The 26,943-nt window shown below is 42.6% G+C and overlaps 1 protein-coding gene across 4 annotated transcripts in view; it reads left to right on the forward strand.

The window, feature by feature from the left end:
- Rlip (Ral interacting protein) overlaps positions 1 to 26,364 on the forward strand; it is a 37,872-nt gene extending 11,508 nt beyond the window's left edge. The window contains exons 6-15 of one of the 4 annotated variants that reach the window (XM_084606303.1): positions 2,178 to 2,381; positions 2,764 to 2,882; positions 7,243 to 7,373; positions 10,037 to 10,238; positions 14,257 to 14,631; positions 15,852 to 15,930; positions 17,844 to 18,069; positions 22,335 to 22,398; positions 22,806 to 22,868; positions 23,818 to 26,364. In XM_084606303.1, the coding sequence (XP_084462429.1) occupies positions 2,178 to 2,381; positions 2,764 to 2,882; positions 7,243 to 7,373; positions 10,037 to 10,238; positions 14,257 to 14,631; positions 15,852 to 15,930; positions 17,844 to 18,069; positions 22,335 to 22,398; positions 22,806 to 22,868; positions 23,818 to 23,928 (1,574 nt within the window). In that variant the 3' untranslated portion in view covers positions 23,929 to 26,364. Of the gene's footprint in view, positions 1 to 2,177; positions 2,382 to 2,763; positions 2,883 to 7,242; positions 7,374 to 10,036; positions 10,239 to 14,256; positions 14,632 to 15,851; positions 15,931 to 17,837; positions 18,070 to 22,334; positions 22,399 to 22,805; positions 22,869 to 23,817 lie in introns of all 4 variants that reach the window. The other 3 variants (XM_084606302.1, XM_084606305.1, XM_084606304.1) reach the window with 3 other exon arrangements.
- Positions 26,365 to 26,943: the final 579 nt, after the last annotated feature.

Raw genomic sequence — 26,943 nt, forward strand, 5'->3', positions numbered from 1 at the left:
CCTATTCATTAAAGTTGCTGCTATGAAAACAAAACTTGTTGACAGCAGTGCCCCTGTCAGAGAGTGACAAGATGCTAAAACCTTTGAATGCCATTTGAAATTCTGAATGTCATTCAAAACACCCACTTACTGCTATACATTTTCGTAATAATTTTAAGTGTACAACCGATATGTGCACAACACCAATTCTTGGCTGATTATTACTTCATTGTTTTGCATGACTGGAGTACTCTGGTGGCCTCTCCATATGGTTACTATATGGGAAAGTTTATATGACAACAGTATAAGCAATGTTATCAAAAAACCTGGAACTTGTATAATAAAACTGTCTTAGTGTGATCTAAAAAAAGAAGCCAATGGTTTCAGTGTGGAACACTTCTAGTCAATGATTGATTTTACTTCTGCCTAACCAGGTGTTGCTATGGCAACAACCAAACCTTGCTTTGCTATAGTACATGGTTGTACTGTGACTTACTATGAGTCATCTACAGTAAGGTCAAAGCTAATTAGGCCTAATTAACACTAATTAAACCTATGTGAAGTACAGGATAGGAAACTAAGACTGTACCGTGTGTTGCATAGTCATACGCATCCTGTCATCCTGTAGAATGCTTCCATCATTTATGTCTTTGAATCCTCAGAGTTCAAATTTTGCACAGAAATGACATTTCATCGGCAGTATTGTTTTATACCAATTTTTTTTAGAGTGCTTGCCAGATTTGATCAGTAATAGTTGTGTATTTGCATTTTCTGTGGCAACAATGAAGCAAAACAAACCGCTGTCCCAGCGATGGCATCGATGATGCCCTCTCATTTTGTTTGCAGCAACACCGCCATAGAGATTTGATGAAGGGAAGTGGGCAGGCAAGTTCTTTTGCGGCAGGTTTGAGTAGCTTTGTCACAGGATTTACCTGTCAAAATCACAGAATTCGCTGAAAATTGGCCGACTGTGCTAAATTTGAAGAGTTTCGTTTGTGTATTGCAATAAATGGTTTCGAGCTTGGAACACAACGAGATGATGCCAAAAGCGTCATCACTGGGACATTGGCTTGGTTTGCTTCGCCGCTGCTGCAGATGCTAATATCCGACTTCCTCTGATCAGATCAGACAGGCATCCTGAACAAATTTAGTTTATGACAATGCTGCCAACTAAATTCCAATTCTGTGCAAAACCTGAAGCCTAAGGATTCAACGGTTTAGCTGGAACAAGCATTCTACAGGATGCATATAATTAGGTAACACGTGGTGCCTGTCTGAAAATGCATCGGCATAATTTTGCCTTCCTAATCTCAGTTGCACTTTATATGCTCGGTTAAGTCTAATATCTAAGCCTAAATGTCTAAGGTCGCATTGCAGTAGCACCTTGCTGCCTGAACTTACATTGGCCATAATTTCACCTTCTTTTACCTAATTAAACTGGACTAATCTTTGGGTTATTAGCTAGACCTAACAGGCCTAAGTCTATTTACTATAGCTTTTTCTCATAAACTTGCAGTTAGCCTTACCTATGCTACACCAGTAATTTTTTTTGTTGCGAAGGCAATACTCTTAAAGCCAAAGCGAGACCTCTGGTCATGTAGCTACGATCTCCTTATAAAAACATCAGCCTGCCATGACATTTGAATTCACGTTACCCCTATGCAACGGGCAGGAGCTGCCAACCCTGGTCGCTCCTTTTGTATGGGAGGGTGGTATCAGAATCAACCTGCCAGAACCGTTTACATTTTCGTTACCCCTACGATACGCAGGCACGTCTATATGACTTGGCTAAAGTGTAACTTTATATGTGGGCTGGTAGCTTACGCTCTCGCATCATACCCTTAAAGGATGAGCTTAAGTGTCCCCAATAAATGTAGCACCTTACACAGGGCATGATAGGGGAATAATGTATCAGGCAAAAGAAGCTTCTGTCATTGCTTTTTCAATTCAGCTAGGGTTAACCAGAGCTAAACCACAACAAAATTTTTTTTTTAGCGCAGTTGAACATGCAGCAAAGACAATAATGTTTTAGTAATGCTGTACTTATGTTGATAATCTGTTCACTCTGCAAGAGGCTTTTTTGAGAGAAATGGCTGGCCCAAGGGGAAAAACAAACAAACAAAAATACTTTTTGCATCTGAGCTTGTGTCAGAGCATTTCAACGATTTGAACATTTCTAACATATGATGCCTGTGCAGGCCTGATGTGCGAAGGCATCTACCGGATGTCGGGCGTCAAGTCCACCGTGCAGCAGCTGAAGGCAGCCTATAACCGGCACGAGCCAGTCTGCCTAAGCGAGCACGGGCCCCAGGTTGTGGCCAGCCTGCTGAAGCAGTTCCTGCGTGAACTGCCTGACCCTGTGCTCACCAGTGAGCTGGGATCCAAGTTTGAGGAGGCTGCCGGTCAGCTGCTTTTCATCTTTGTGGACGCTGTGGGCATACTGAAAAATTTTGAAAAGGCCATTTACATTATGCTACATGGGATCGCATTATGTAGGGGAGTCCTGTGTGTGTAAGGGAATCGCAGTCATGTGTAAGTTGGGGCATGGGGGTTAGGGGGTAATGTGACCTTGCAAAGAAGTGATGCCATTACACGTGGATGACATTATGTGACATGAAAATGGGTCAATGCAACCTTGCCATGGTGTAATGTTTTGTAATGGGATAGTATTGTACAGCTGATGACAGTCAGTCATGACAGTGATGACTGTCAGTTTAGTGAACTACTTGATTTGTGTGTTCATTTGGAGGATCCCTCAGTAGTGAACATCTCTGAACTCTGCAGCCATCAAAGATGAGACAAGACGTGTGGAAACCATCCAGAAGCTGATTGAGCAACTGCCCACCCCAAACAGACTCCTGCTGTCATGGGTGTTTGTTCACATGACCAATGTCATCCGTATGGTAAGCCCCACTTGTTTTACAGAAAAAGAAAAAAAAAGTACTGCAGAATAGACATTGCTTTCCATGGAGCGTTAAAAGACAGAGCTATGCGCTAAAGTGGTTAGTTATTCTTTGTTCTGCTATGCTCCAGTACAGTAGAATCCTGCCATGTTTTTCAAGTGACCGCTGGAAAAAGTGCTAGTTGTGAAGAGTAGTAGCCGAACACTTTAAAGTGTTAATAAGATACCTTGCAGGTTTAGTTGGTTTATGTCCTTCGTAGGTAAACAAATCTTGCGAATGAAAGGTAAGACACTAAGAACGACAATAGACAAGATATCGGCATGGTAGCCTTGAGTATCCTGTTCAGCAGTGAGCCGCTGATGCCGTCGAGATTGGTTGAGACGGTCTTGACGTCACACTAAATTCAAATTGATTCAACTATCACGTAAACTGTGATTACTATAAGGTCATAGCATACCTCGAACGTCATTATGATATTAAGGATATAAAGTAAATCGCACTGAGAAGAAAATTGGGGTGAGATGGGAATTGAACGGGTGACCTTTGGGTTTTGAGTTGGCACATTACCTCCATTCCAGTGGGGCATGGTCGTTTAAGCTGGTAAAAGGGAGGCCTCATGTGCCATGCCCCAAATAAAACTATAAAAATTAAATAAAGAGGGCCCCATGCTGCTGAAGGGACCTATTAATGCTATCTCATCATATCCATAAGGTGGACCTTAAGTGTCCCCCAAATGTTTTGTCAGCAGGCCTGTTTGTTAACATCCTTGTCCTCTCTTTCATGTACACTGTTAATTTATGTTTGATTGAAAAGTGAAGCTATAGCAGTTGAGTGAATATAAGCCTTATATCGATCTCGGTGTGTGAAAAAATTGTGTGCTGCTGTCTGGCACTTCCTTTTTTTAATTATTCCTTCAAAAGCAGTATGCTTTTTTAACTCTTGTGACAGTCACTTGCTATGTTGTTCTGCACGTGTAGAAAGTTAAAAAGGTTCTCCAATGGCTCTTCTGCATAAGCAGCTGTTGGTACTAGATGGCAGGGAGCAGAGAGCAAGAGGGCTTACAGAGCAGTTGAAGCTGCAGTACTCCTGTGGGCCTGCACTGTTTCTACACAGGCCGCATTTAATTCTGCTCTATTCTCATTCGTTGTTAAGGTCCAGACGCTGTGTCTTTGGAGCTTGAGGAGGTGGCAGGACACGACAGCTAGAACAAAAGCCTAGGAGAGAAAAGAACATGCACTGCTGGGACTTGTGCTACGCTTCCCGCACAAAGTCTCTTCCATTGTAGCTTCATTTCCGTGCCTGTAGTTGGTCGCGCTTTCTTCGCTACAGCAAAGCAACTGAGAGTGCAAAGTGTAGGCATGCTTGGAACACGTTAGAAGCTGCTGAACACTGTGGCGGAGAGTTGATGGACTGTAGACGGTCTTACTTCAGCCAGTGTGCCTTTAGCACATTGTAGTCCTGGTGTTTGCCATGTCGCGTGCATGGGAGCTGAGTGTGTTCCGAGCTGCCTGCAGCTCATGCGGTGCTCTACGGTGTTGAGTCATGCCATATCGAGCTGTGTCAAAAGTAAAAATGGCTGCTGATGCTTGCTGTACTGACTGGCATATATAGGAAGCTGCAGTGAGACTGGTCCACAACACTGTATCAGCCAGGAAAATGCATCACCCTGAAACATGGCATTTGGCTGCATATTACCTTTAGCATACACATTGAGTACCCAGTGAAATACACTACATGATTGAAGAATTTAGGGAGCGAGCAGGCCTTATTGGTTGGAAGTGAAGTCCCTTGCAAGCTCTCTCTGAAGCAAGCAGCTGGCTGCTTTCGGGCAAGTTGTAAGACACTTTTGGCTTGGATATATTGGTGGAAGTAATGGTTGTGGGGTTGCAGTGCATTTGAAATGCTTGTTGAAAAATTTTGGCACCACTGCAAAGGGTGCTAAAAGTGCCTTTTTTTTTATTTTTTTATTTTTCCATGGTAAATTTTGACAGCTGTGCCTTTAGAATCATCATAATTATTCAGCAGCCAAAGGTGCTTTTGTTGTCGAGGGATTCGGAGTTGAAAATGTCTTTATGACACTCTGATTCAGACTTGCTGTGCTGGTGAGGAGTAGGAAATTTCCTACCCCTGACCAGTGCCAACTCTTACAATAGCGGCTGGAGAGAACCAATTGGAGTGTTGTATTATTGTCGCAGCAACAGTATCTAGAAGAAGAAAAAAAAAAAACGATTCCTGAGTGAGAGCCTAACCACTCCTGGCACTAACAGACCAACTTCATTTCCTGGTACTTCGTAAATTGCCTATTATACCTTGACTCCCCAACTCGCGAAACCTCTTTAGCAGAAAAAAAAAGCTTATTCAAAGTCATTTATTCATACACAAAATGCCTCTTATGATTCAGCGTTGCTCGTGAAAAGGACACAGTTGCAGTCATCTGGGGCACTGCTGCTGCTGGTCATCGGAAGCAGTGATCAGATGCCATTTGTGGTGAACGCCTAGAGAATATGTTGGTTGGCAGTCCATACCAAATGTCGTTAAAGCACGTGCCTTCGCTTCAATGTCACTGTAGTAAACATTCAGGTTCTTGCTTCTTGGGTTATGAACCCATTCTTGAACCACATCTTCAATGGCAGCTTATCATCTGGATTTTAGTCCCTCCCTCGGCTCGTACCCTGAGCTCCAGCTCCTGCTTGTCCAACTGGCTGAAGAGGCTGCTGGGACCCAAGACCTCCCAGCCTGCATCTGAGGCGGTGGCACCTGCCCCCTGAACTGCGTGTCGGGGGGTGGGCGCATCACCTTATCTGTTAAATGTTAATGTTTATTCCATCCATCCATCCGTGGAAGGAACACTATGTAGCAGTACTGCAAAGATCTTACTTCTTTGCTTTCTTCAATTCCTCACGCATTTTTCCAACACGTCAGATTTCCAACTTGCTTCAACATTGTTTATCAATCCTGTGTAGTGAATCACTTGCTGCTAAAGTCTGCTTAGTTGCAGTATTGCGAAAACATTTTTCTTTATGAGAAAACATTTTTATGGCATCACGCACTTGTCTGAAGGGAGATTCATTGTCCTTGTTTTGTTTTGAATTTTTGCATAGGCAGGTTTCGAAACACTTTCGCTGCCCTCCGTAACCTGTATTTAATGAGGGTTTTTTAATTTTTTTTTGTTCATTTATCATTTTTTTTCTAACTTACTGCCGCTGTTGTCCTTTCCCTCAGAGCTCTCCAGCATGTTTACGCTAGACAAGGAGAATTATGGACTCGTTTTCAGGAAGTCAATGTAGAGTAGTGGTGCGCTCGGCTGGAGAATGTAAAAATGGTGGTTGAATTCCTGTCGGTGGCATGATTGTTTCTTTATTATTAATGATTGCCAGTTCATGCGGACATGCTCTGCCGAACTTTCGAGAGCACATGAATGGTCATGTGGTTTGGGATTGGATCGGCACGGCATTGACAGTTTTAAGTGGAATGCCCACACTTTATCTGCAAAGTGTTTTTGTCATATGAAAACGAAAATTTGAAGCATATCTTTAGGCAAACTCCTGTTTCTTAAGCAGCCCGCTTTCGTACCATGCCTGACAAATGCGTGAACGTGCGTGATATTACTCGCAGCTTGGTTGAAACTACTTTTGACCCCCAGATAGGTCGTATTCAAGACCGCCCCTAGAGAGGTCAACTCTGATTATAAGACCTCCGAAGGTCGACCTCCAAACTTTGGAAAATTATTTTCTTCCACTCATCAGGTGCTCTGCAGTAGTTCAAACTGAAACAGACTGGATTCTCTCAATTCTGACTTGGGTGATTACGGGTATCACGGGCTTACCTCGTCTCATTTTCCACTTTTGGTTTTCATACCTTCCTAGTGCAGTAGACGTGCACTAGCGGTAATGATGTAATATTTACCATAACGCCGCAATGTGCTATCCCTCATTTTTGTGTTCTGTCAAAAAAAAAATTTTTTTTTTTCACCTGTGGTCATCGCAGCCTGTCGACAAGCATGGCTGGTGGTGGCAGCACTTGTCCTCCATTTTTCATTTTTTTTTTCCAGTCTCCTAGAGCATTGTTATTTGTAGAAGAAGCCTCTGTCTAAAATGGAATGTGGCAACCCGTCAGTCATTCAGAAGCCGCGCGTTGGCTTGGAATTTGAGCTGTACATACTCTCTAGCAGAATGACCCGTTCAGTGAATTCTTTAACCGGTGGCATGTCATATCAAACTGAAAGTGTCATGGGGATAAATCCATGGTTTTTGATCCTTTGCTTAACTAAACTCCTGGTACCACTTGGTCTGTTTCTGAGATAAAGACATTTGAGCAAGAACTGTCCACAAAATTTGCCCTTGCAACTGCTTTTTTCCAGGAGAAGCACAACAAGATGAATCTCCAGAATGTCTCCATTGTTCTGAGTCCAAGCATGCAGATCAGCCACAGGGTTCTGCATGCCCTCTTCTCTCATGCACCAGTTTTCTTCAAGGATGTCAAGATCATTAAGTGAGTGGAGGTTCTGTGGCATCTCGGACAATATTTTGTGGTGCTCTAAATATTGCCTACTCCTTCCCCTTAAAAGAAATGAACTTGATTCTGACTGTTATTTTATTACTGGTCCCTGAGGGGTATGAGCAGTTGTGATATCTGGTACTGAATGGCTTCTGTTAGACGCTGAAATTGAAAGTGATTGGCAGTGTAGTAGCCCCATAAATTACTACTGTATCAAAAATGGTAGTAGTATTTATGTATAACTAACAGAATCAGTATCTTTCTTTTTAATATTTAATACCTTTTGCAGTCAATTCCAGACATCCCAAACTCGTACAAAATATTTTGTTAATTTATAAATTGGTATTTCAAACATGGCAATGAATAAGGTAGTGTACAGCCTAGAAGAAAGAGAATGGTCCACCAACACGAATGACGTGCATTCTTCAATGATATGCCAGCCAATGGTGCACTGGCAATGCACAGCTTGCCGTGTGCCATTAGGCCTGGCATGCTTCGCATCGAATCCGCTGTGGAAGGTGCTTTTTAACATGGAACTGCAGGCCTAATCATATTACCTATGCACTATAAGCACAGTAATATTTTACCTTTTGAAATGCCTTCGGCAGCAAGGTGTGCAAACTAGTGATGAAAAACAGTTGGTTGTGCTATTGATGCTAAAAATATTTGAGCTAGTGTTGAACTATCAGTGGCAAAAAAAAAACCTATCAATAGCGCGCTGTTGACAGTATCATCGATAGTACTTTTGATATTTGGCACAATTGATAGTACTGTCAATAGCTCTATCAATAGTACTGCAGAATTTACTGCAGAAATAAATATTTCATTCATTCAATCCAGAAGATGGTACATAAGTGCATGAACTGAGTATTGCTGATAGTCAGTTGTCATGGGGGTTATGGTACTAATCCTTTCAAATTCTATCCTTGGCCGTGGCGGTTGCACTTCAAAGGAGGCAAAATGCCAGAGTCCCATGTACAGTTTGTTGTCAGTACTCAATAAATAATATATTAAAGAATAAATCAGTAGTAGCATTATCGGTAGCTTCTTAAGCTATCTTAAGCTTAAGTGCCCTGTCCTGTCTCTCGTCTGATTGTGGGGTCTCTGATGCGCTTTACATAAGTTTACCACATGAACCAGCTAGCCCCGCAACGCAATTTACTGGAAGCTATCAATAGTTTGAAAAAAGCTATCGATACTATTCATAGTCAATTTACCGATAGTTCTGCATCACTAGTGCAAAAAGAGTGGTGAGAACTACCTGTAGCCTTTGGTCAGTCAGATAGCTTCGCCACATCATCAGTTTTGCACCAAATGCTGCTGTTTTCTTAAGGCAGCTGTGTGGTACGAAAAAATTTTTGTGGCATTTTTGACCACTAAAGTGCGATAAGGCAAAAGCCTTTGTTTGAAACTTCGCTGATTCCTGGTTTTACTGCTTCTGCTTCTGTAGGCTGTGTGGTGTGGCTTTCGAGGATGTGCCAAATGAAAGGCGCCGCACAAATACCTGGATCGGTATGAAGCGATAGCATAAGCTACCAGCCAACATATAATGCCTTGCCTTAACCGTGCCATATGAACGTGCCTGCATGGCCTAGGGATAACGTGAATGCAAGGGTCTTGGCAGGCTGATTGTGATATCACCCTCCCGTATGAAAGGAAAGCCCGAGTTGGCAGCGCCTACCAAATGTAATGTCGGGAAGCCCTACGTCCAGTTGGTGCGTGGCCATGTCAGCTGCCAGTTACCGCCTCCCACATAATGAAATTGTATTAAGGCTTGCACCTTAATACGCCCCTCTTTGTGGGGCGTGAGCTCAGGGTGGCCCATCTTGACCTATGGTGGCCGTCATCTTGGGTGACATCACGTGACTTAAGGTGGCCGTAAAGTGCGACACCTTCTGCAAATGACAGTATGAGCTATTAAAGGCTTTCGCCTTAAAAATTGGTGCCATCAGACTGGTGGTTACTGCCAATCATGTGCCACATTCCTGGCTTCATGCAGTTAAGTGGCTAGTGCAAAGAGTAGATGTCCAAGGCTACGCTTGATATTGCTCTATGCATGAAAAGGGCTAGACATATACTTTAATTATGGGAGCTCAATAAGTTTGTTCAGTGGTGCTGTACTTTTTCATGGAATTTTTAAAGGAATTCTTTGGCTGTTTGATGTAAGCATTAATTTGATATATCAGAGATTGACGGCATAAGGTACGCATACCTTTATTAGTGGGAGTTTCTGTGACTACTTTGTTTTATTTGATGACTGCATTTGCAACAAGGTTGTTGTGATCTTTTATTGTCACTGAAGCTATCATGGTAGCTTGTGAAATGTAACTAACACAACAGATTAATCAAAGAGGCGTACAGATTGGTACTAGTGCAGTTGGCTGTGCATTTTATTCAACCTTGTTCTCATTCCATTGTCGCTCCTGAATGGGCATGCATCGCTTGTTGCGAGTATGTTTTATTAGTATGTTTTATTCTGAAAGATGTTGTCGAAGCTAAAGGCTAAGTACGAAGTGTAGTATATGGCACTCTGTAGGGCACTTATTGTCTTACGCCTCTGTCAGAAGGAGGATAGCATTGTTTCATGTGGCCTTATCAGGAGGACGTGGGGTAGATAAGGCACAGAGAGATAGCTTGTTTCCATTTTTGGCTGGCAGATATGTGAAAAAGATGCGACCTGACTCGTCGCGCCAGTCACTCGATCTGCCTGAGACGCCAGCAGCCATAGAGGAAGAACTGAGCCAGCAAGAACAGGTGTTGAGCGAGATCCACGCAGAGCTGAATGCGGGCCTCAGGGACCCCCAGAAGGAAGAGCAGCTCTGGGAAGTGCAGCGCGTTGTGACACAGCTGAAGCGCAAGGTGGGTGAAGTCTGGTTGAATGCAAAAGCCACCTGCCGGTAGACTCAGTTCTTTACATTAAACGAGTTTTGAAAAGCTGTGTGAATCCTGCCGCACAAGTTGTGTGTTCACAGAAGCAATTTCAGTTAATTGTAAATTGCATAGTTTAATGTCCTGAAGTGACTTGATGCATGGGCTATGAAGGATGCCATAGTGGAGGGCTCCGAATCAATTTACTCCACCTGGGGTTCTTTAACTTGCGCTGGCATTGTGTAGCGCAGTGATTTTAGCTAATGCCCACCTTAGTGTTGCCAAATGGGATGGAAAAAGAAATTTACAGGTTACTGGAAGCCTACATTTACAATTTCTTTTCTTTTTTTTGCTTATATGAGCTTGAGATTTAACGCCTTGAATACCCTTTATCTCCTAAGTTAATCCCAAGGGCATGGTTTCAGTCCCAGCCACTGCAGCTGTCAAGTATGGTGTGATGTCATTACATGTTCAGGTGATTTAAATTAATTTGGAGCTCTTCACTACAGTGTCCCTCATAGCACATGTTTAGTTTGGTACAATAAACCCCATACTGTGTATGCCATACACAATAGAACAAGCTTGGCTAGATTTTTGATGCCCTCTTAGTTCTTCAAGGGGGGAGGCTACCCTTGAACACCAACTTTTTTATTTCTTGAGGTATTTGAATGAAATTTTCAGGGTATGCTCATAGTACACACATTTGAAGAACTACGAAGTTTCATGGAGCTGGGCTCATCGGTTCTTAAGTTAGAGGAGTATATCAAGATAGTTTACATAGGTCCCTAGGGGCGGGCCTGGAGAATTTGCAAAATGTGCTAGCAGTGTGAAATTTGTTATGGTCATTCCTGGATAGTTTTCCCAGGGCAAGACAATTCCCTTTTTCCAAATTTCCTCTCTGAAAAATTTTAGTACAGCCCCAAATTTAGTGTTCAAATTTACACCTGACTTAACAATATTTTAATTGACTGCCCCTAATTACAGATGAAATATTTTGAAAAAAACAAATTGTCTTGCCCTCAGAATATTACTTAGGTATATAACAAAAAAAAACCTCATGAAAATCCGATAAGCGGTTCTTGAGCTATGACTTTCCCTAGCAGCCACACCGTGCAAAAAATTGATTCTGAGAAAACGGCTATCAAAGGTTGAGAGAACAATAACTTTTTTGTTTCTCAAGTTATCATGAAGAAATTTTCAAGACAGGCTCATGACATTAACAAATGAAAACACGCCAAGTTTCATAGAATTGTGCACGCTAGTTCTCAAGTTACAGAAGCATATCAAACTGGTTCGAATAGGTCCTTTATACCAAGCCTGGAGAAATTGTGAAAGGCACTGGCATTGTGCAATTTGTCATGCTGATTCCTAGATAGGTTCCTCAGGGCAAGACAAAGCCCTTTTTCTAAATTTTCTTGCTGAAAAATAGCATAGAATTGGATTTTTTGTTATCAATTAGACCTATGTTGATTATCCAAATTATGACAAATTCCAGACATAATATTTTGAATACATGGGCTTGCCTTGCCCTCAAAAATTTATTCAGGTACAGTCGAGCCCACTTAAGACGAACACTCGCAATTATCACGAACAAGTCCGGTGCGACCGTCAAAATATACATTAGGGCTATGGCGCTCCGTCGATCTTGGCTACAGCGAACGCCTTGGTGCCGCGGACCATTTTCCACATGCTGAGATCCGTCGATCCTGTGCTCTGCAAGCCGCGACAATCGGCATTCCCGATTCCCCCGCGGCATTTCGCCCTAGCATGATGGGCGGCGCAGACGCAGCAAGCGGTTTCCCTGTTTATCTATCGCGGCATCTCGCCGGAAAAAAAAAAAAAAAAAAAAAAGCTAGCCAAGTCTGCACTGAATAAGTGTCCCACCTCGAGGCATCGTGAGCGACCACACAACGTTTAACACGTTGCACGAAACCGTTCAGAGGGCACGACGAGAGATCGTAAATCCGGCGATCGCAAAAATGGCGAAAGGCAAACAGAACGTACGAAGTACAAAGACAGCCAACGACAGCAAGCAAAGAGCCGTAGCAGACGACGCGGGGAGGCGGAGACTGACGCGTCAACGGCCGCAGCAGCCAATAGTAGTCGCCCGATCCCCCGCGTTCTCGCGGAGCGCGCGCTTTGCCCAATCGCAGCCTTGAATTTGAGCGCGGGAAACTTGAAAGCCGCCACGAGGCTCTCAATCGGTAGCATGACACGCCTCGACCGCGCCGCCGCCGCCGCCGCCGCCGAGGGTGGCAGAAAAAAGCGCAAGAATTCACAAACAAAACAAGACCAAGATGGCGGCGCTCAGTTCGGCGGGAGAGGAATTGCTACCATAGAGGAATGGCGCGCGCGCGAAGTTTGGGAATTTTCGGCGCTTGCTCGCTGCTCCACGGCTGCCGCCGCTTGTTAAATAATTAATTTCGAGTATTTCTACGGCGAGTTGGGCATTGATAATTACAGAAATGGTAGTTTATAAGACATACTACCGGAATATATAATCTTCCAAAAATCGACTGTTTCGCGATTTTTCGGTTTTCAAAGGTCGCGTCCCCCCTTAAAGGGACACTGATGACAATTTTTATGTTAGCACAACCCAATAGTATGATATTTCGTGACATTGCTGTCACTTGTCCAGCAGCAAAATATTTATTTATTGATGAGATATTGCGATAAGAAGTTTAGCAGTTTTTTTTTTTTTTTCCCGCCAGTTGAATTCGAACAGTTCAACTCAACTACGTAGTTGGATAAAATGATGCCGTCCATGACGTCGGCGAGTGGTGTGGTCTAGCACGTGTACCTCTGGTCTATAGCACGTGTACCTCTAGCACATGTACCTCTATTCTTGCTCTTTTTTACCTTACTAGAACTTTGTTTTCAGTAAGAGTGGTGTCTTTGTGATCAGGAACTGGTATTCTATCGATGCACTTCACTTTTTTTATTCAGTGTCCCTTTAAGGCAGTTGGCAAGTCCAGCTAGGGAAAACATACTTACTTAAGCTTAAAATATACTTACATATACAGAGTGACATTTCTGCGGTAAAGATAACTTATCTCTGCCAGCATGAGCGCCGTGCACATGAAAACAACCTACTCAAGATTTGATTCATAACATCCGCAAATAATTTGGCTCCTAGCACGAACACTGCCCGAAACGAGCCCGAATGGGGTAGTGTTACACAAGGTTAGCCATGTTTGCTACTGTATGCTCAGAATAGCTGCTTGCTCATAATTCTTGTTGCCAAATGTTTGGCTTTCTTTTCTAAGCAGCGCAGTCAGTGGCAGGTGTATCTCTGTGATTTGTAAACATATGAGCAGTGAAATAAAAAAAAAAATATGTTATGGGCTCTCTTGCTTGTGAATGGTAGACACTGGCCCAGAAGGAAAGATGAATTTACGAATCTGTTTGTGCTGTGTGCATTCTTTGTTACTGCAGTCACTGCCTGGCTCAGTTGGAAATATGGAAATTTAAGAGACTTTGACGTATAGTACAAACTGTTCAGCAATGTATGTTTCTTTCTACTTTAACATAAAGCTATATCGTTTGTAGAAACTAGTTTGCTTTTATCAGATACTACCAGTTAACTAGTGTAACACTGTACTCCGTAAGGCTCCTAAGTTTTTGCAGCAAGAATTATTAAATTCCGTTAACTGAGCACGAATCTGCAGCAGTAGTGTGCATGCGAAATCAATGACTGCTTCATAATGCACCTTGCCTTATATTTGGAGCCATGGTGTACATATGGTGCGATTCCCCGACGCCAACCAGAATTGTTCAACGTAGTTAAAAGTGACCTTCACCGCTAGGCTTGCAAACCGCTAGAGTGAAGCATACATTAGCCGGAGCTCTAAAAAGCATGCAAGTACAGCAAAGGTACTGAAATGTTAGGTTTCCTCTGTCTTGGTCTATGTCTGATGTAACATTCTGTTCTGTGGGGCTAAGTCTTGTCAGTGTCCCACAAAAGTACTGCGGCACCATGCCTGTAATCTACCCACCTTACACTGCACAGTTGCGCGTCTTGCGACAAGTGAAAAAGGTGCCTGTGGAAGCCACAAGAGCAGACTCTGTCGAGAAGATTGACACGCGGCTTAGGCAGCCTGCAGCTGCGGAACCACCCCCGCCACAACCGTCTACCGAAGCTACAGCACCTGTCGCTACAGCACCACCTCCAACCGAGTCAGCACCAACCAAGGATCTCCCGAACGAGCAGCCTAAGACGACTTTGGCACCTGGTGCCCCGAACCAAGTTCAGAACCAAGAACCCTCCATTGTTTCTGAAATGGATGGGACTCCGCCGTCACTTTCACTCCACCGTCCCGTCGCGAAAGGAGCTGTGGCAGCTGTGTCAGCGGCCGAATCTCAGGAGCGGCCAGTCAGGGTTCAGGTGGGCGCCATCAGTGGCTTCCGCCGTTTGTGGACGGGGACGCTTCTGTCATGGCTTGGCCTGCGAAGCTTGCACTGCTCGTCCTCCTGCAGCATTCGTGAAGATGATGCTCTGCACTGCTGGGCTTGCATGCCACTCAGACCTTCGTGAATGAACATTTGCTTAAAGACTTTTTTTCTTTCCTTCTCTGCTTTGCACTTGGCTTGCATGCTGCTCATGCGCAAGGCAAACACTGCTTGTTATGTGGGGGTACCTGCCGTGAGTTGGCAGCTTAGTGCTTGCAAACATTGAGAGCCTTCTGTGTGTTTTGTTTTTGAGATTTGTGTTTTGTCAGAAGGCAGGCTGCAAGTACTCTGTTGGCTGTGTGAGGATTATTATTATTATTATTATTATTTGGCTCTGGCCACATTTCTTCATTTGCACAATGAGGTTACTGTCCGCGGTTTTCCCAGAACCATCTATTCTTTTGTTCTTGAAAGTTACCTGAGCATCTCCTTTGAATATGCAGATTTTTTTGCTAGTAAAATTTAGCTTGAGATGGTTTATGGTGACTGTCAGGCTAGAGAATGCAATGAGTGATGGAAACCTATTTTTGGATTATTATTGTGCCTTTACTTGACTTTGACTTTGTACATTGTTGATTTTGCTGTTGATCAGTGTCACAGCATTAGAAACCTCTTCAAAGAAAAAAGAAAGGCATCTGTCGGCATTTGTAATGAAATTTACTGATTGGCTGGTGAGAAGTGACGTCACCAGACAGGAAGTGTGCTCATTGGCCGGAGGGCACTGGTGGCATCAAACCGATCCGCCAAAGAGAAGTTCTGTCACGAGCTTGGAAGTAACAACTGTACATTTTGACCTCTCTTTATTTCCTCTGTGTCATTACCTCTAGACGCCTTGGAGGGAACTTCCAACTAAAATATAAGTGGCCCAAAGAGGTGTCTGGTTGTGTGCAAACAGGCATGTAGGGGCCCGCAAACACAGCCGTGACAATGTGGCACAAAGCTCAATACAAAGGCATCGACCCTTTCTAGTGCTATTACATTGCTAGCACATAGAATGATTTATAGTCCGTGTGTTCTTTTTTTTTTTTTTTATGTTGACAGATGCTGTTGTCATGTTTGGACACAATTGTGCATGGCCTGAATGCTTTATTCTGTGTAGCTCTGCTCTTGTCACATTCTTGATGTGACCTTCATGCTAGTGTGTCGATCACCCAGGACGATGTCATCGGCAGTGGAGAAATGCATGCCACTGGAGATCTCAAGGAAGACGGCATTGAAAAGTCTGCAGCTGAAGGTAACTAATTACATGGCATGAGTTGGTTTGAGGCATAAGGGTTGTATTCATAGCTCTCATTATTTGCATATACCATCCCAGAAGATTATGGGCTTACACTGCTGCTCTACAGTCAGATTGCAATTTGCTACCTGGGAACCATATGATGTGATACTGCTTTATAGATGTAACTGGTTCATATGGATGATAGTTATAGTTGAATATAATAGTGTGCAGTATCTTATACAGTGGTAGAAAGATGACACTATTATGCTGCTATTGACATTATTTCGTTATCAGGTGCAGTTTTATGAAATTTAGTTTGGTGCATACATTTAGCGCTTTATTCTGCTCAAATATGGTTGTCATATAGCTTGGGGTGTGTGGAACTTAAGATGATACTTTAGGGCAGTTTAGAGCACTTTATAGCGTTTGATGGATGAAAGATAGGCCACTCACTGCTCTAAGTGTCACCTTGATGCCCTTGTTTTTGCTAGCCACTTTCCCAGTCTGAAGTCCTACTCGCCGTTACAGCTTAACCAGTCCATATTTTCATGCTGAGGTGTTTCCAACTTGTTACCAAAACTGTATAATCTCAGGTCTGAAAAGATGACTCCTTCCTGAATTAAACATGAAAAAGCACCTTTTTCAGTCTAGAACAGTAGTTCTCCACATGTGTGTTAGTGCAGTGCGCTATATGTGCTCATTTTACTTTGCTAAAGTGTTCACGTTGCTTTGCCTGGAGAATGGTTACCACATTTGAGGAGTAGGTTCAGGCTCGATAATATGCCACAATCAAGGTTATTGCACTATGGAAGACATCAAAGCCTAGGTTTTGTGGAGTTTAATGCAATAAGCATGCATGGATGCAGCTGTAAGGTTACGAGATGAAAACTGGGCTGTATTACTCTGTCGCGCTGTGATGGATCATAATGTATTATTTGTTAGAAAGCACTCAGAATGTTAAAAGAATTCCCCCAATCGAATTGGATTGCATCACTCCACTGAGAAGTGTGCATGCATAGTGGTGTACCTTGGTGCATATGAAACTATGAATGCACCAAGGTGACAGTCACGTATGCTTTGTTAAAATAACATGCAAAACAATGGACACATTGAAGTGCACACACTTGGGGATGGGAAGTGTGAAAAACCTAAATTTATGTTTTCTTGCATGCTGGAACTGAAATGCGTGTGCATCGACGTCATTGCACACCATATAGTCTAGTTTCTAAATGCAGGCTGGGGTTTTAGAAAGACTTGTTGCAGTTTTTGGCTTCTGTTATCTGAAAGCATAGTGTTCTGCAACTTTATCGGAACTGTTTTGAAAAATTCTCCCACCTTAACCAGAGGCTCATTTGCGCTGAAGCGGCGCACAAAACTTGAATGTTGACCTTTTTGTTAGCTAGCTTACCTTGTTTGGCCGCGCATGATGAAAAATCAGAACCGTCTGCAATGAGACTGAGAAAAGACGCCAGTGCTGAGTTTCCTGCAAAAGGTAGTTGTGGAGCCATCTGGCATCGTTGGAGGAAAGCGCCATGGTTCTGAAGTGCCCAGGCAAGCGTGGCACATTTTTGTAATGATGCTAGATGGCACTACGACTACGCTTCGCTGGAAAATAGACGTTCGTGTCTTTTGCTCCTTCAGTCTCGTCACAGACATTTCTGGTTTCTCATCATCCGGGCCAAACCAGGTAAGCACTACTGTAAGACTTGCTGTCCAACAAAAGGGTCAGTAATGTGCAAGCTTTCTTCATGGTTTCGCCACATATGTGCCTCTGGGGTAGGTGGGAGAATTTTTCAAAATGTTTCCGATGAAGTTTCAGAACACTGTGTGTCCGTGCATACTTCAAGGCTTGCCTACATAGAGATGCTCACGTTGGCATGGCAGACTGGCATGTGTACATACTTAGTTGACGTGCTACATAGCTGCAGTGCTGGATGAAGCCTCGGCAAAGCTGCTGGAAGAGCTGACTCCCAAGCCGCCTGAGCTGGAGACGGACCCCGAGATGCGGCAGCTGCGCCGCGAGGAGCTGGAGCTGCTCATCCAGCAGGAGGAGCTGCTCTCGCTGGGTGACGAGCTTCGGCGCAAGATTGCCGCTGAACGCACCGAGGCAGAACGCCTGCGCAGCGAGATTGCCGAGTACCAGAAGCTAGCTAAGTGAGTGCTTCAATGGCTGAAGGGGCTAGTTGAAGGTCAGGCAGCAGCTGAATCGCTCCATCTGGGATTATGGCATTTGCTCATGGGCAGCTGTTTCTCCTGTCAACCTTTCCAGGTGGCACTAGCTACAGTCAACCCCACTGATAACAGTACCAATTAAGTTTTGAATGTGACGGAATCCCATCTGCCTACATTTGGAAGAAACAAGGGTTTCCAACCAGCGAGGAAATAGAAAATATTTCATTTGACGTTTTTACTCCCAACACGGTGGCCTTGTTCACTATGGACTAACTTCCAATGTGAACAGGACCCCCGTTCAGCCGAAACGTCAACAGAAATCTATTTTTTCACTGGTCATCGACTCTTGTTTTGTCCAAAAGTACCGATTAGGCCAAATATATTGTAGTAACAATAAATTACCGCAGCACCGTCAGCTTTTTAATGTTGGTAAAGTAAACCGCTTATAAGGATCCTTTCTTAGTGCTTTATTGGTTGTAATAATTTCCTTCCTTTTCTTCTTTGTTCATATTCTGTGAGCAGTATGTTTTGCTGGTGTCGCTCTGCAGCACTGAGAAAGAGCTTTCCTGGGAAGTTGCCAACTTCCCCCAGCAGTTATAGGTCATTAGCACTAACTAAATCCGTTGAAAGCATTCTTAGTATTAAATTAATGTTTATCCTCGAATCTCAGGAGCTTCTTGACATTCATCAACATGGTTTTAAGAAAGCATGCTCTACAACTGGCCATTTTGTTCATACGGAAAATGCTATCGGAGAAGCATTGATGTACAAGCCGCACACTCTTGCAGTCTTCTTCGATCTCCTAAAAAGCATCTGACACAACTTGGAGGTTGGGAATTGTGCGTGACGATGCTGCCTTGGGTATCTGTGGCAGGATGCTAAACGTTTTGAGTAACTTCCTATCTAACCACTCATTTAATGCTCATTTAATGCTCATTTAGGCACAACTATGTCAAAAACTTCATTCAATAAAATGGGGTGCCACAGGGATGTGTTTTGAGCACTACACTGTTTGTTGTGGAAATGAATTCCATAAGTAAAATAATTGCAAAGTATGTTATGTATTCAGTTTACATATATGATCTGCAAATAGCCTGCACATCCTCCATCATATCAGCATGTGAGAGGCAAATGCCCGTAACATTGAATAAGTTGGGCAGACAAAAATGAATTTATTTAAATTCTCCCCTCAAAGAACAGTAGTTCTATCCAAGTGAAGTCGAACTACCAGTAAAGCAAGAACACAACTTGCCTTTGATAAAAGCTTGCATTCTTGCCGCACATAAACCATTTAAGGAAAAATCTTCTCAAGCCCTTAATGTCCTAAAAGTACTCTCGTGAAAACACTGTGGCTGTCATATGACTTGCCTTATGCATATTTTTCGCTCTGTTATATGCTCCTATTTAGATTATGGATGCATAGTTTGAGTTCCACTAGGCTATCATATTTAAGACTGGATCCAGTGCATTCCAGTGAACTTAAGCTTTTGTCTCTCAGCCGGTACATACAGAACATTCCCCATAGATAGTCTACATTGAAACAAATGAACTTCCTCTCGCAGACAGAAGAACCATGCTGGCATGTTTATATGCACTGAAGACAAGGTCCCTTCGGAAATGTCTCTATTATACTGTTAAGCAGAAAATTGAGGGGGAAATGAGGGGCTCGCTATGAGATATGAAGGAAAGAAGTAGACTGTCAGCGATGCCAAGGAAAGCGCAAGGGATATATTTTTTAAATTTTTAATTTTGCTGTCGACCTCAGTTAATGGCGTTATCAATTTTAAGACAGAAAGGTAATTAAATCAGAGTAGTAGAAGGGAAAACAACTCACCGCTGGTGGGAACAGAACCCAGGACCTCCGAATATTGCATCCGGGGCTCTTACCAGCTGAGCTAGATCAACGGCTGTCCAACCTTCCATTATCTTGGGTAGCAGTGTCACTTGTAACTGAACCCTGAAAGTGATTTAATTTTATCTTTCTTTCCCACTAATTGAGGTCAAAAGCAAAATGAAAAATTGAAAAAAAAAAAAAAAAAAGAAAGCCTCGCTTTCCTCTTGCCTTGCCAACTGTCTGATTCTTTCCTTCATGTCTGTTATGGTGTTGTTACAACAGCATCATCCAGAACACTATTCAGCAATAAACCTCAAGCTGTCAGACCATGACTCCTTCGCTTTGAAGAAATATGCAGAGAATTAGACGTACTGGATGCTCTTCTTAACATTGCGCAGAAACCGAACCCGCTTCCGCCATGGTACAGCTTTCCCTATGTATGCAAATTCACGCTAACGCACTTTAATGCAAAGCCAATTCCACGTGAGCATATATTACAAGGGTTTTCTGCACCAGATGAAATGTGCAAGAAATATACAGCATTTTATTCTGCTGGTTTGAAAACAGCAAAATATGTTGGAAATTCAATAATTCGGGAAAAATGGGAGAAAACAGTGCGAGTACCCGAATGCTGTTCAATTTTTACTGCTGAATATTATTCCGTCCCAGTAGCTGAATAATGAAGGAAAACATTAAAAAAAGCATTATTTACTCCGAATTTCTAGGTATAATAGCAGCACTGCGCCACATAAATGCAACGGAGTCTTTATTTGCTGATGTCATCTACGATGTTCGTAAAAGTTGATAAACAAGGACAGGTAATAAAGTTCTGCTAGGTCCCTAGTCACGTGGGAATACTAATGAGAAAGCAGACAAATTAGCTGCACTCGCTTGTAGCACTGTAATAAAACAAGTCTACATTACCCATAAAGGCTGTGTGAAATTCATGCAGACTAAACTAAGAGTTAAATGGCAGGCTCCTTGGGATAATGGGACAGTGTCACACTTGGTGAATGTAATCTTGGGAAACGGGATAGCGCCTCACGGGAACTATAAAGGCATTTGAATAAGAAGACACCCTGCCAAAGAGAGTTTCATCCGCAGACTCACGACAGAGTTCAATCGCCTTTCGAGAAGCAGACTTTTCCGAAAGCGGAGATAGCCAATCTCTTTTACGGCTGGAAAGGTGTAGCAGTGGACACCAGTTATTATATTTTAATAAATGAAGGAAGCAAGAGTACATTCTTTGTCACGTATATGTACTATAAAAAAAGTTTTACACTTCGCAGAAGGTTAACTAGGCACAATAATGTAGTTTTTCTGCAGCACTCTCGTAAACAGTTGGAAGATATCACGTGATGGCGCTAACCGGCAATGCGCGCCATCTTCTTTAATTTAATGTTTGTGAACGTACTGTGGCTAAATTTACCATGAACAACGTGTAATAACAGACGTATTTGATTTATATGTTGCGATGTCGATTTATTCTGAGTGGTTTTGTTTTAAGATCTAGCGCCACACTTTTGATAGTGTCCTCGGTAGGAAACGCTAAAAAGAGATCGCCAGTGTCGCGTGTTTGAATGCAAGTCTTTCAACTCGATAAAAGATAGGTGAAAGAGTTTTTGCTTGCTCGTGTGACAGAGGTATTAAACAGTAAACTACACCTGGTCAAGCCTACCATACAAGGATGGAAGTCATGCAGTCATGAAGAGCATATTTTTTTAAGTAATCCTATATCTCCGCATTGGATGTAGTACTGTCAGTATCTTGCATGAAGTTCGAGAAAAAAAAAAAAGGGAAAAAAACATTTTGCGTATCTCTGTAACGAACACATTCCATTTTATCCAAGCCTCTTGCTCGAAGAAAATGCCATTATCGAAATTTCTTCTGTTTTCAATTTTTTTAAAGAAGTAAACAAACTGACTTCTTTATAAAAAGAAACTGTTTTACGCTAAGTTTAGTTCATGATGGTCTTCGTTGCCGATGTGCCATAAAACCTTTCACAACACATAAAAAGCTTTCATTGGCAGTCCCAAGAGCAATTAATTAGTATTTGTATGTTTGCCTGCATCTCTTCTGCGTTATGTTTTGACTCCATTTTTCGTTCCTGAACAGATGTACAGCTTTTGTCAAAAGTGTAGAGCCCAGGGGGTCTGCTTTCTAGCACTTGTTTAGGATTAGTGGAGGTCCTTCACATTGGAGAGGGTAGGGCGAAAAAATCTTACTATTATAAGATTCTGAACTCTGGTAGTCTATTACAAGCAGCATAGAGTGTCTTGGAAGCAGATACTCTGGGCTCTACACTTTTGACAAAGACTGTACTTGTGCACACTGCAGGTCCAGTACATACTATGTCTTGCGTTTAGTGTGAAATAGATGCCAATGTATTAATATTGGTTTTGTTTTATGACAGGTACAAGCAGTACTCTGTTGAATCAGCCGATGGCAGCAGCTCAGGAACAGAAGGCAGTGAGAGTGTATCCTTTTGTTTCATTGCGTTATGCTTTCATGCTGAAATATCTAGCTTTGAAGAGCTTTATTATTATTACTTTTCTTTTTTTACCATGTTTCAAGCAGTGCAAGATTGGTTTGCTTAGGTCAAGTCGCTTAAAATTGCAAGCGAGCTAATGCTATATTTCATGCTAACAGAATGTTGTCATTGAGAGTGCTTAAGAAAATGGACAGTTAGTCGCAATGCTGAGTTATCGTATTTTTTAGCACAGCTTTTTCAGCAACAATACGAAGAGCTTGGTACTGTAAGAAAAAAAATGTCAAGGTTTTATCGTAGACGACATAAAGGAAAAGGATGTAACACTGCTATGACAGTGTTGCAGTTAATGTTTTGTGGAATAGGCATCTTGTTCCTTAACTTGAGTGTTTCTAGGAAGGCGAAGAGGAACTCAAGCAAGTGCTGGCTCAACTTCTGGAGGAAAACAAGCAGCTTTCGGTATGCAACAGACCTTGTTTCATCTGCAGTCTAATGCACCTTAACGCTGAAAATGCATGCTGCTTTGAATTTAATTTACTTCATGCTGGCGTTCTTGAAGATGCACTGAGAAAAATCATTACGAGAAGCTGTATTGGAAGCCCTGAGAGTTAGTTTGAGGGTACTGTAGACTCTTGATATCATCATGGACTCGCACAAATTTCGGGACGATATCAATTCATAAAATTTTCTAGTTGCAACGCACCGAGTATAGTGTGCAAAATTTTGGGTTTTTCGAACATATTTTCGTGCCACTGTGCATGATACAAATGCATGAGCATGTTTGAGTGCTTGCGCATCGCCAATACATGATTGCAAGTCATGCGGTGCGCAGTAGTCGCGTGCTAAGCGGTGGCGTTGTGAGGCCACAAATAAATTGCATCGCCCTGTGTGAATGCATTCCCATGCGAGTTGTTCAACTAGGGTGATATTAATTCTGGACGATAGTGATATTTTTCGTTACCTTATATTTCTGGCATCGAGATTCTGCTATAATTGCAACTCAAGAGCAGTGCCAACAACGTGCAATACAAAACGAAGTTGTGTCAGCAGATCATTAATAATCTTGTCGAAACTGAAGAGAGAGCTTTTTTTGTACTACAAATGCAGGGCACTAAAGAATGTTCAGTGTTTGGGTCAAATTTGCGTGAGAGTGCTAACTTTTCTTTCTATTTATCGAGGGAATTTTTCACCAATGGGTACTTGATTCCTGGGTGTGTATTAGAAATATCTGAAGCAGCAGGTCTGAGCTGCAAACATTTTTTCAGCATCAGGCCAGCTCAGTGCATGCACAGGTATTGCATTACGTAACAATAGGCTGTGCAGCTAAATTGTAAACAGTAGGTCGGGGTTCACGAGTATGCATGAAATTGCGTCCCCAGAACTGTTGCACCATCATCTGTGAATGCAGGAACGAGCCATGGAGCTGGGCCAGAAGATCTTGAAGGAGAGGGAGGCATGTGTGGAGATCAAGGTCAAGATGCGCCTTCTCCAAAACGACGCAAAAATGCTGAAAGTCTGACCTGGCCAGCTAGATCTCTTGGATCTCTTTTAGGAATCGAACGAGAGGCAGCAGTGCTGTCAGATTTATTTGTACTACTGCCAAAATGTCCCCCAAAAATTCATTCCACAGCTTCTTTTGCCTTGTCCCCTCATTTTTGCTTTTTCATCACTATTTCTGCTGTGGATGATGGCGCCAGGAAGTTTTCGGTGGGCTGGTATTGGGAAGTTGGCGGGGTCAGATTATGTGTAGGCGCGTGATGCCACTGTGGTATTTGCTTTTTACATAGGTAAGGTAGGGAATAAACTATAACGATCAGAGCGTCACATGCTCATTTGCCAGCCACACTTCAATGCCGAGACTGAGACATTCGAGGCGTTCATTAGCAAGTGCCAATCAGTTCTTTGCCAGGGACTAAACAAAGTGCACGGGAAGTTTAATCTGGTACCTGCTACCCTCCCTTGGCGTCTTCGCTGTCACTGTACCGTGCAATACCATCCACATGTGTTCTGGGGTACCTAGTCAATCATCCCTACAGCCAGCAAAAGTGAATTACATGGCTCTCTTGATTGAGAGGTTTGAAATAGGTGCTGTCCAGATTAAATGTGCTCGCAACTTCATTGACTTACCTAGTATGTGCATATGAAATTCTCTTGCCCCTAATGAAAAAGAAATGCAATGGAAACTGTAAGGAAAGAACTTTATGTACTTGTACATGCTGACTGAAGCACAGGGTTTGTTATGAAACCACCCTTAATGTTTCTGAAAAGTACAATCGGAAAGGTTCCGATGGTCATGGAATTTGTTTTGCATCCTCGAAGAGTGTAGCATACTTTTCCTATGTCACTTTTGACATACCATATAAAAATGATTTCGTCATTTGGCTACACAGAGGCAGTAATGAAGCAGGGATGGAAAGAGCAGAGAGGAGAAACAAATTTATTTGTTCACCAGTTACTCCTTTTGATAGAGATGTTTGCAGGCAACATGCAAACCTAGAGGTTGACCTTGTGGGTTTTCTTTGCCCCAGTGTTGCTTGTATCTGGAACCCATAATGGTAGCCACTTCCAAATAAGTATACACTATTCAAAGCTTCATCATTTCATGCGTTGTTAATGCAGTATGGGACACGTGGCATACACAAGCACACGGAATCTTGTATCTACATGACCATGCTAATGTTCTGTCACTCTGGCTATGTATAAACCTCCAGGCAAATGGCAGCTTGTGCAACTGCATTTATTTATTAGCATTTTTAAGCACGTGATCTGAGATGCAGGAGGGCTGCGACCATCGGCTCTTGCTAACCTTGCCACTCTTTTTGCAAAGGCGCTTCTTTCTCAGCCGAAGAGCCTAGCTGATGTTGTTCTACAGCAAGATATTTTCATCCAGAACGCCTTTTTGTTGACAGTGCATATAGTTTATGATGGGCGGGATGTTAATAAAAGTCGTGTTTGCTAGTATTTTGTCGGAATGTTTGCCTTGCAATGGGAACCTCTCGACGTAGGAGGGATGCAGCTTCCTGCAATAATTTTACAATTCTCTGTTTCATTTGTGTAAAACATTTAAGTTTATTGAAAATAATAATACGACTACAGTACTCTTGCAAAATTTCCTGGTTGATCTCAAGAACATTTTTTTTCTACAGTATATTTCTTTCTTGAATACAATGCTACAGTTACGACATTGTTAGATTTCTTTTTTTATATATAGGCAAGATAATTTTTCAGTTTTGAATTTTTGCAATGCGGTTGCTGTAGACGTGGCTAGACTGAAGATGATGCCATGCCAGAATTTGAAAATTCAGAAATGTGAAAAACAAGTTATGTCTTAACCTGCAATGTAGATTGAGGCATGCAACAAAAACACTATAAAAACAGGCAAATTATTACAGTGGAGTGTCTGCTTAACAAAGTTATAATCTTGGCCAAAGAACCAGTATGGAAATGATGGTGTGCAGTTTTGAGTTTTTATTGAGTGCCTGAAGAAAATGTTTGTTTTGCATTAACAGATTTTGGCAATGATTAGTATGGTTTTAAGCAGTACCTTACCTATAGACAAGCGTCAGCCTGTGAGGTCAGTGGAGATGCGGCGGCGCTGGCGACAGCAGTGACTTTCGTGGTGTAGGCAAAAGTGCAGGCCATCTGCATTGGATGCGCGGCGATTGCTGTGTTTTCGGGCATAATTCCCAATATTTCTGCGAGCTGTGGTGCGGTTGATTGCGCCTCGAGGCACAAAAAGCAAAATGGCACTTGTTTTAACGTTTCTTGCCGTAGGATAAAGATGATAGTAATAATAATAATCTTCGCACAAAAAGCCTACAACTATTTATCATCATAGCACATGACTTTGTACCACCTCATCCAAAATTTGTATCCACCCCTTATGTAATGCCCCTCAAAAGGGGTCTTTAAGGAAATAAAAATGAAATGAAAGGAATGAAGGGCAGCAGCGTTGAGCGCGACAAGTAGACTCTTCGGTGACGGATTGCCTTCGCGGCTAACATACGTTGCAGTTCTTCATCGAAACTAGATCAGTTCGTTTACAATCATTAATTGTCATTATTGCTTTTCGGCGGCACGACGAATAGCGCAAGAATAAACGCCTGCAGCTCGTGCCCGTTTTGATATACTATCAATTGTCATAAGAAGATAAGACGCGATATATTCCGTGTGCGTATGATCCCGCAGGGAAGCTGCACTGTGAGTTCCGTTCACTTGCAGTACTGCCCGTGCATATGTTCACACAGAAATGACACGAAAGTGCTGTGAAGGTAATTGCAATTACCTTGAGCGGTCACTCCAGTGCGATATTGCCGGCAATAACAGGCCCGGACTTGTAAAGTAACTTTTCTCTGTTTGTACTTTCGCGAGTTTCAACGAGTGACTCTTCGTCGTTATGATCCGGGCAGTCCCGCACCGTTATTTCTCATATTTTTAAATTTTATTTTTAGAGGTCGTTATAAGATCCTGACAAACGAATTAAATATCCACGTACAACAGCTAGCTCTGATCGAGCAGGATATTTAAGTATATA

The sequence above is a fragment of the Amblyomma maculatum genome, chromosome 6, assembly GCF_055883805.1.
Source record: "Amblyomma maculatum isolate TAMU_Amacu chromosome 6, ASM5588380v1, whole genome shotgun sequence".
NCBI lineage: Eukaryota > Metazoa > Arthropoda > Arachnida > Ixodida > Ixodidae > Amblyomma > Amblyomma maculatum.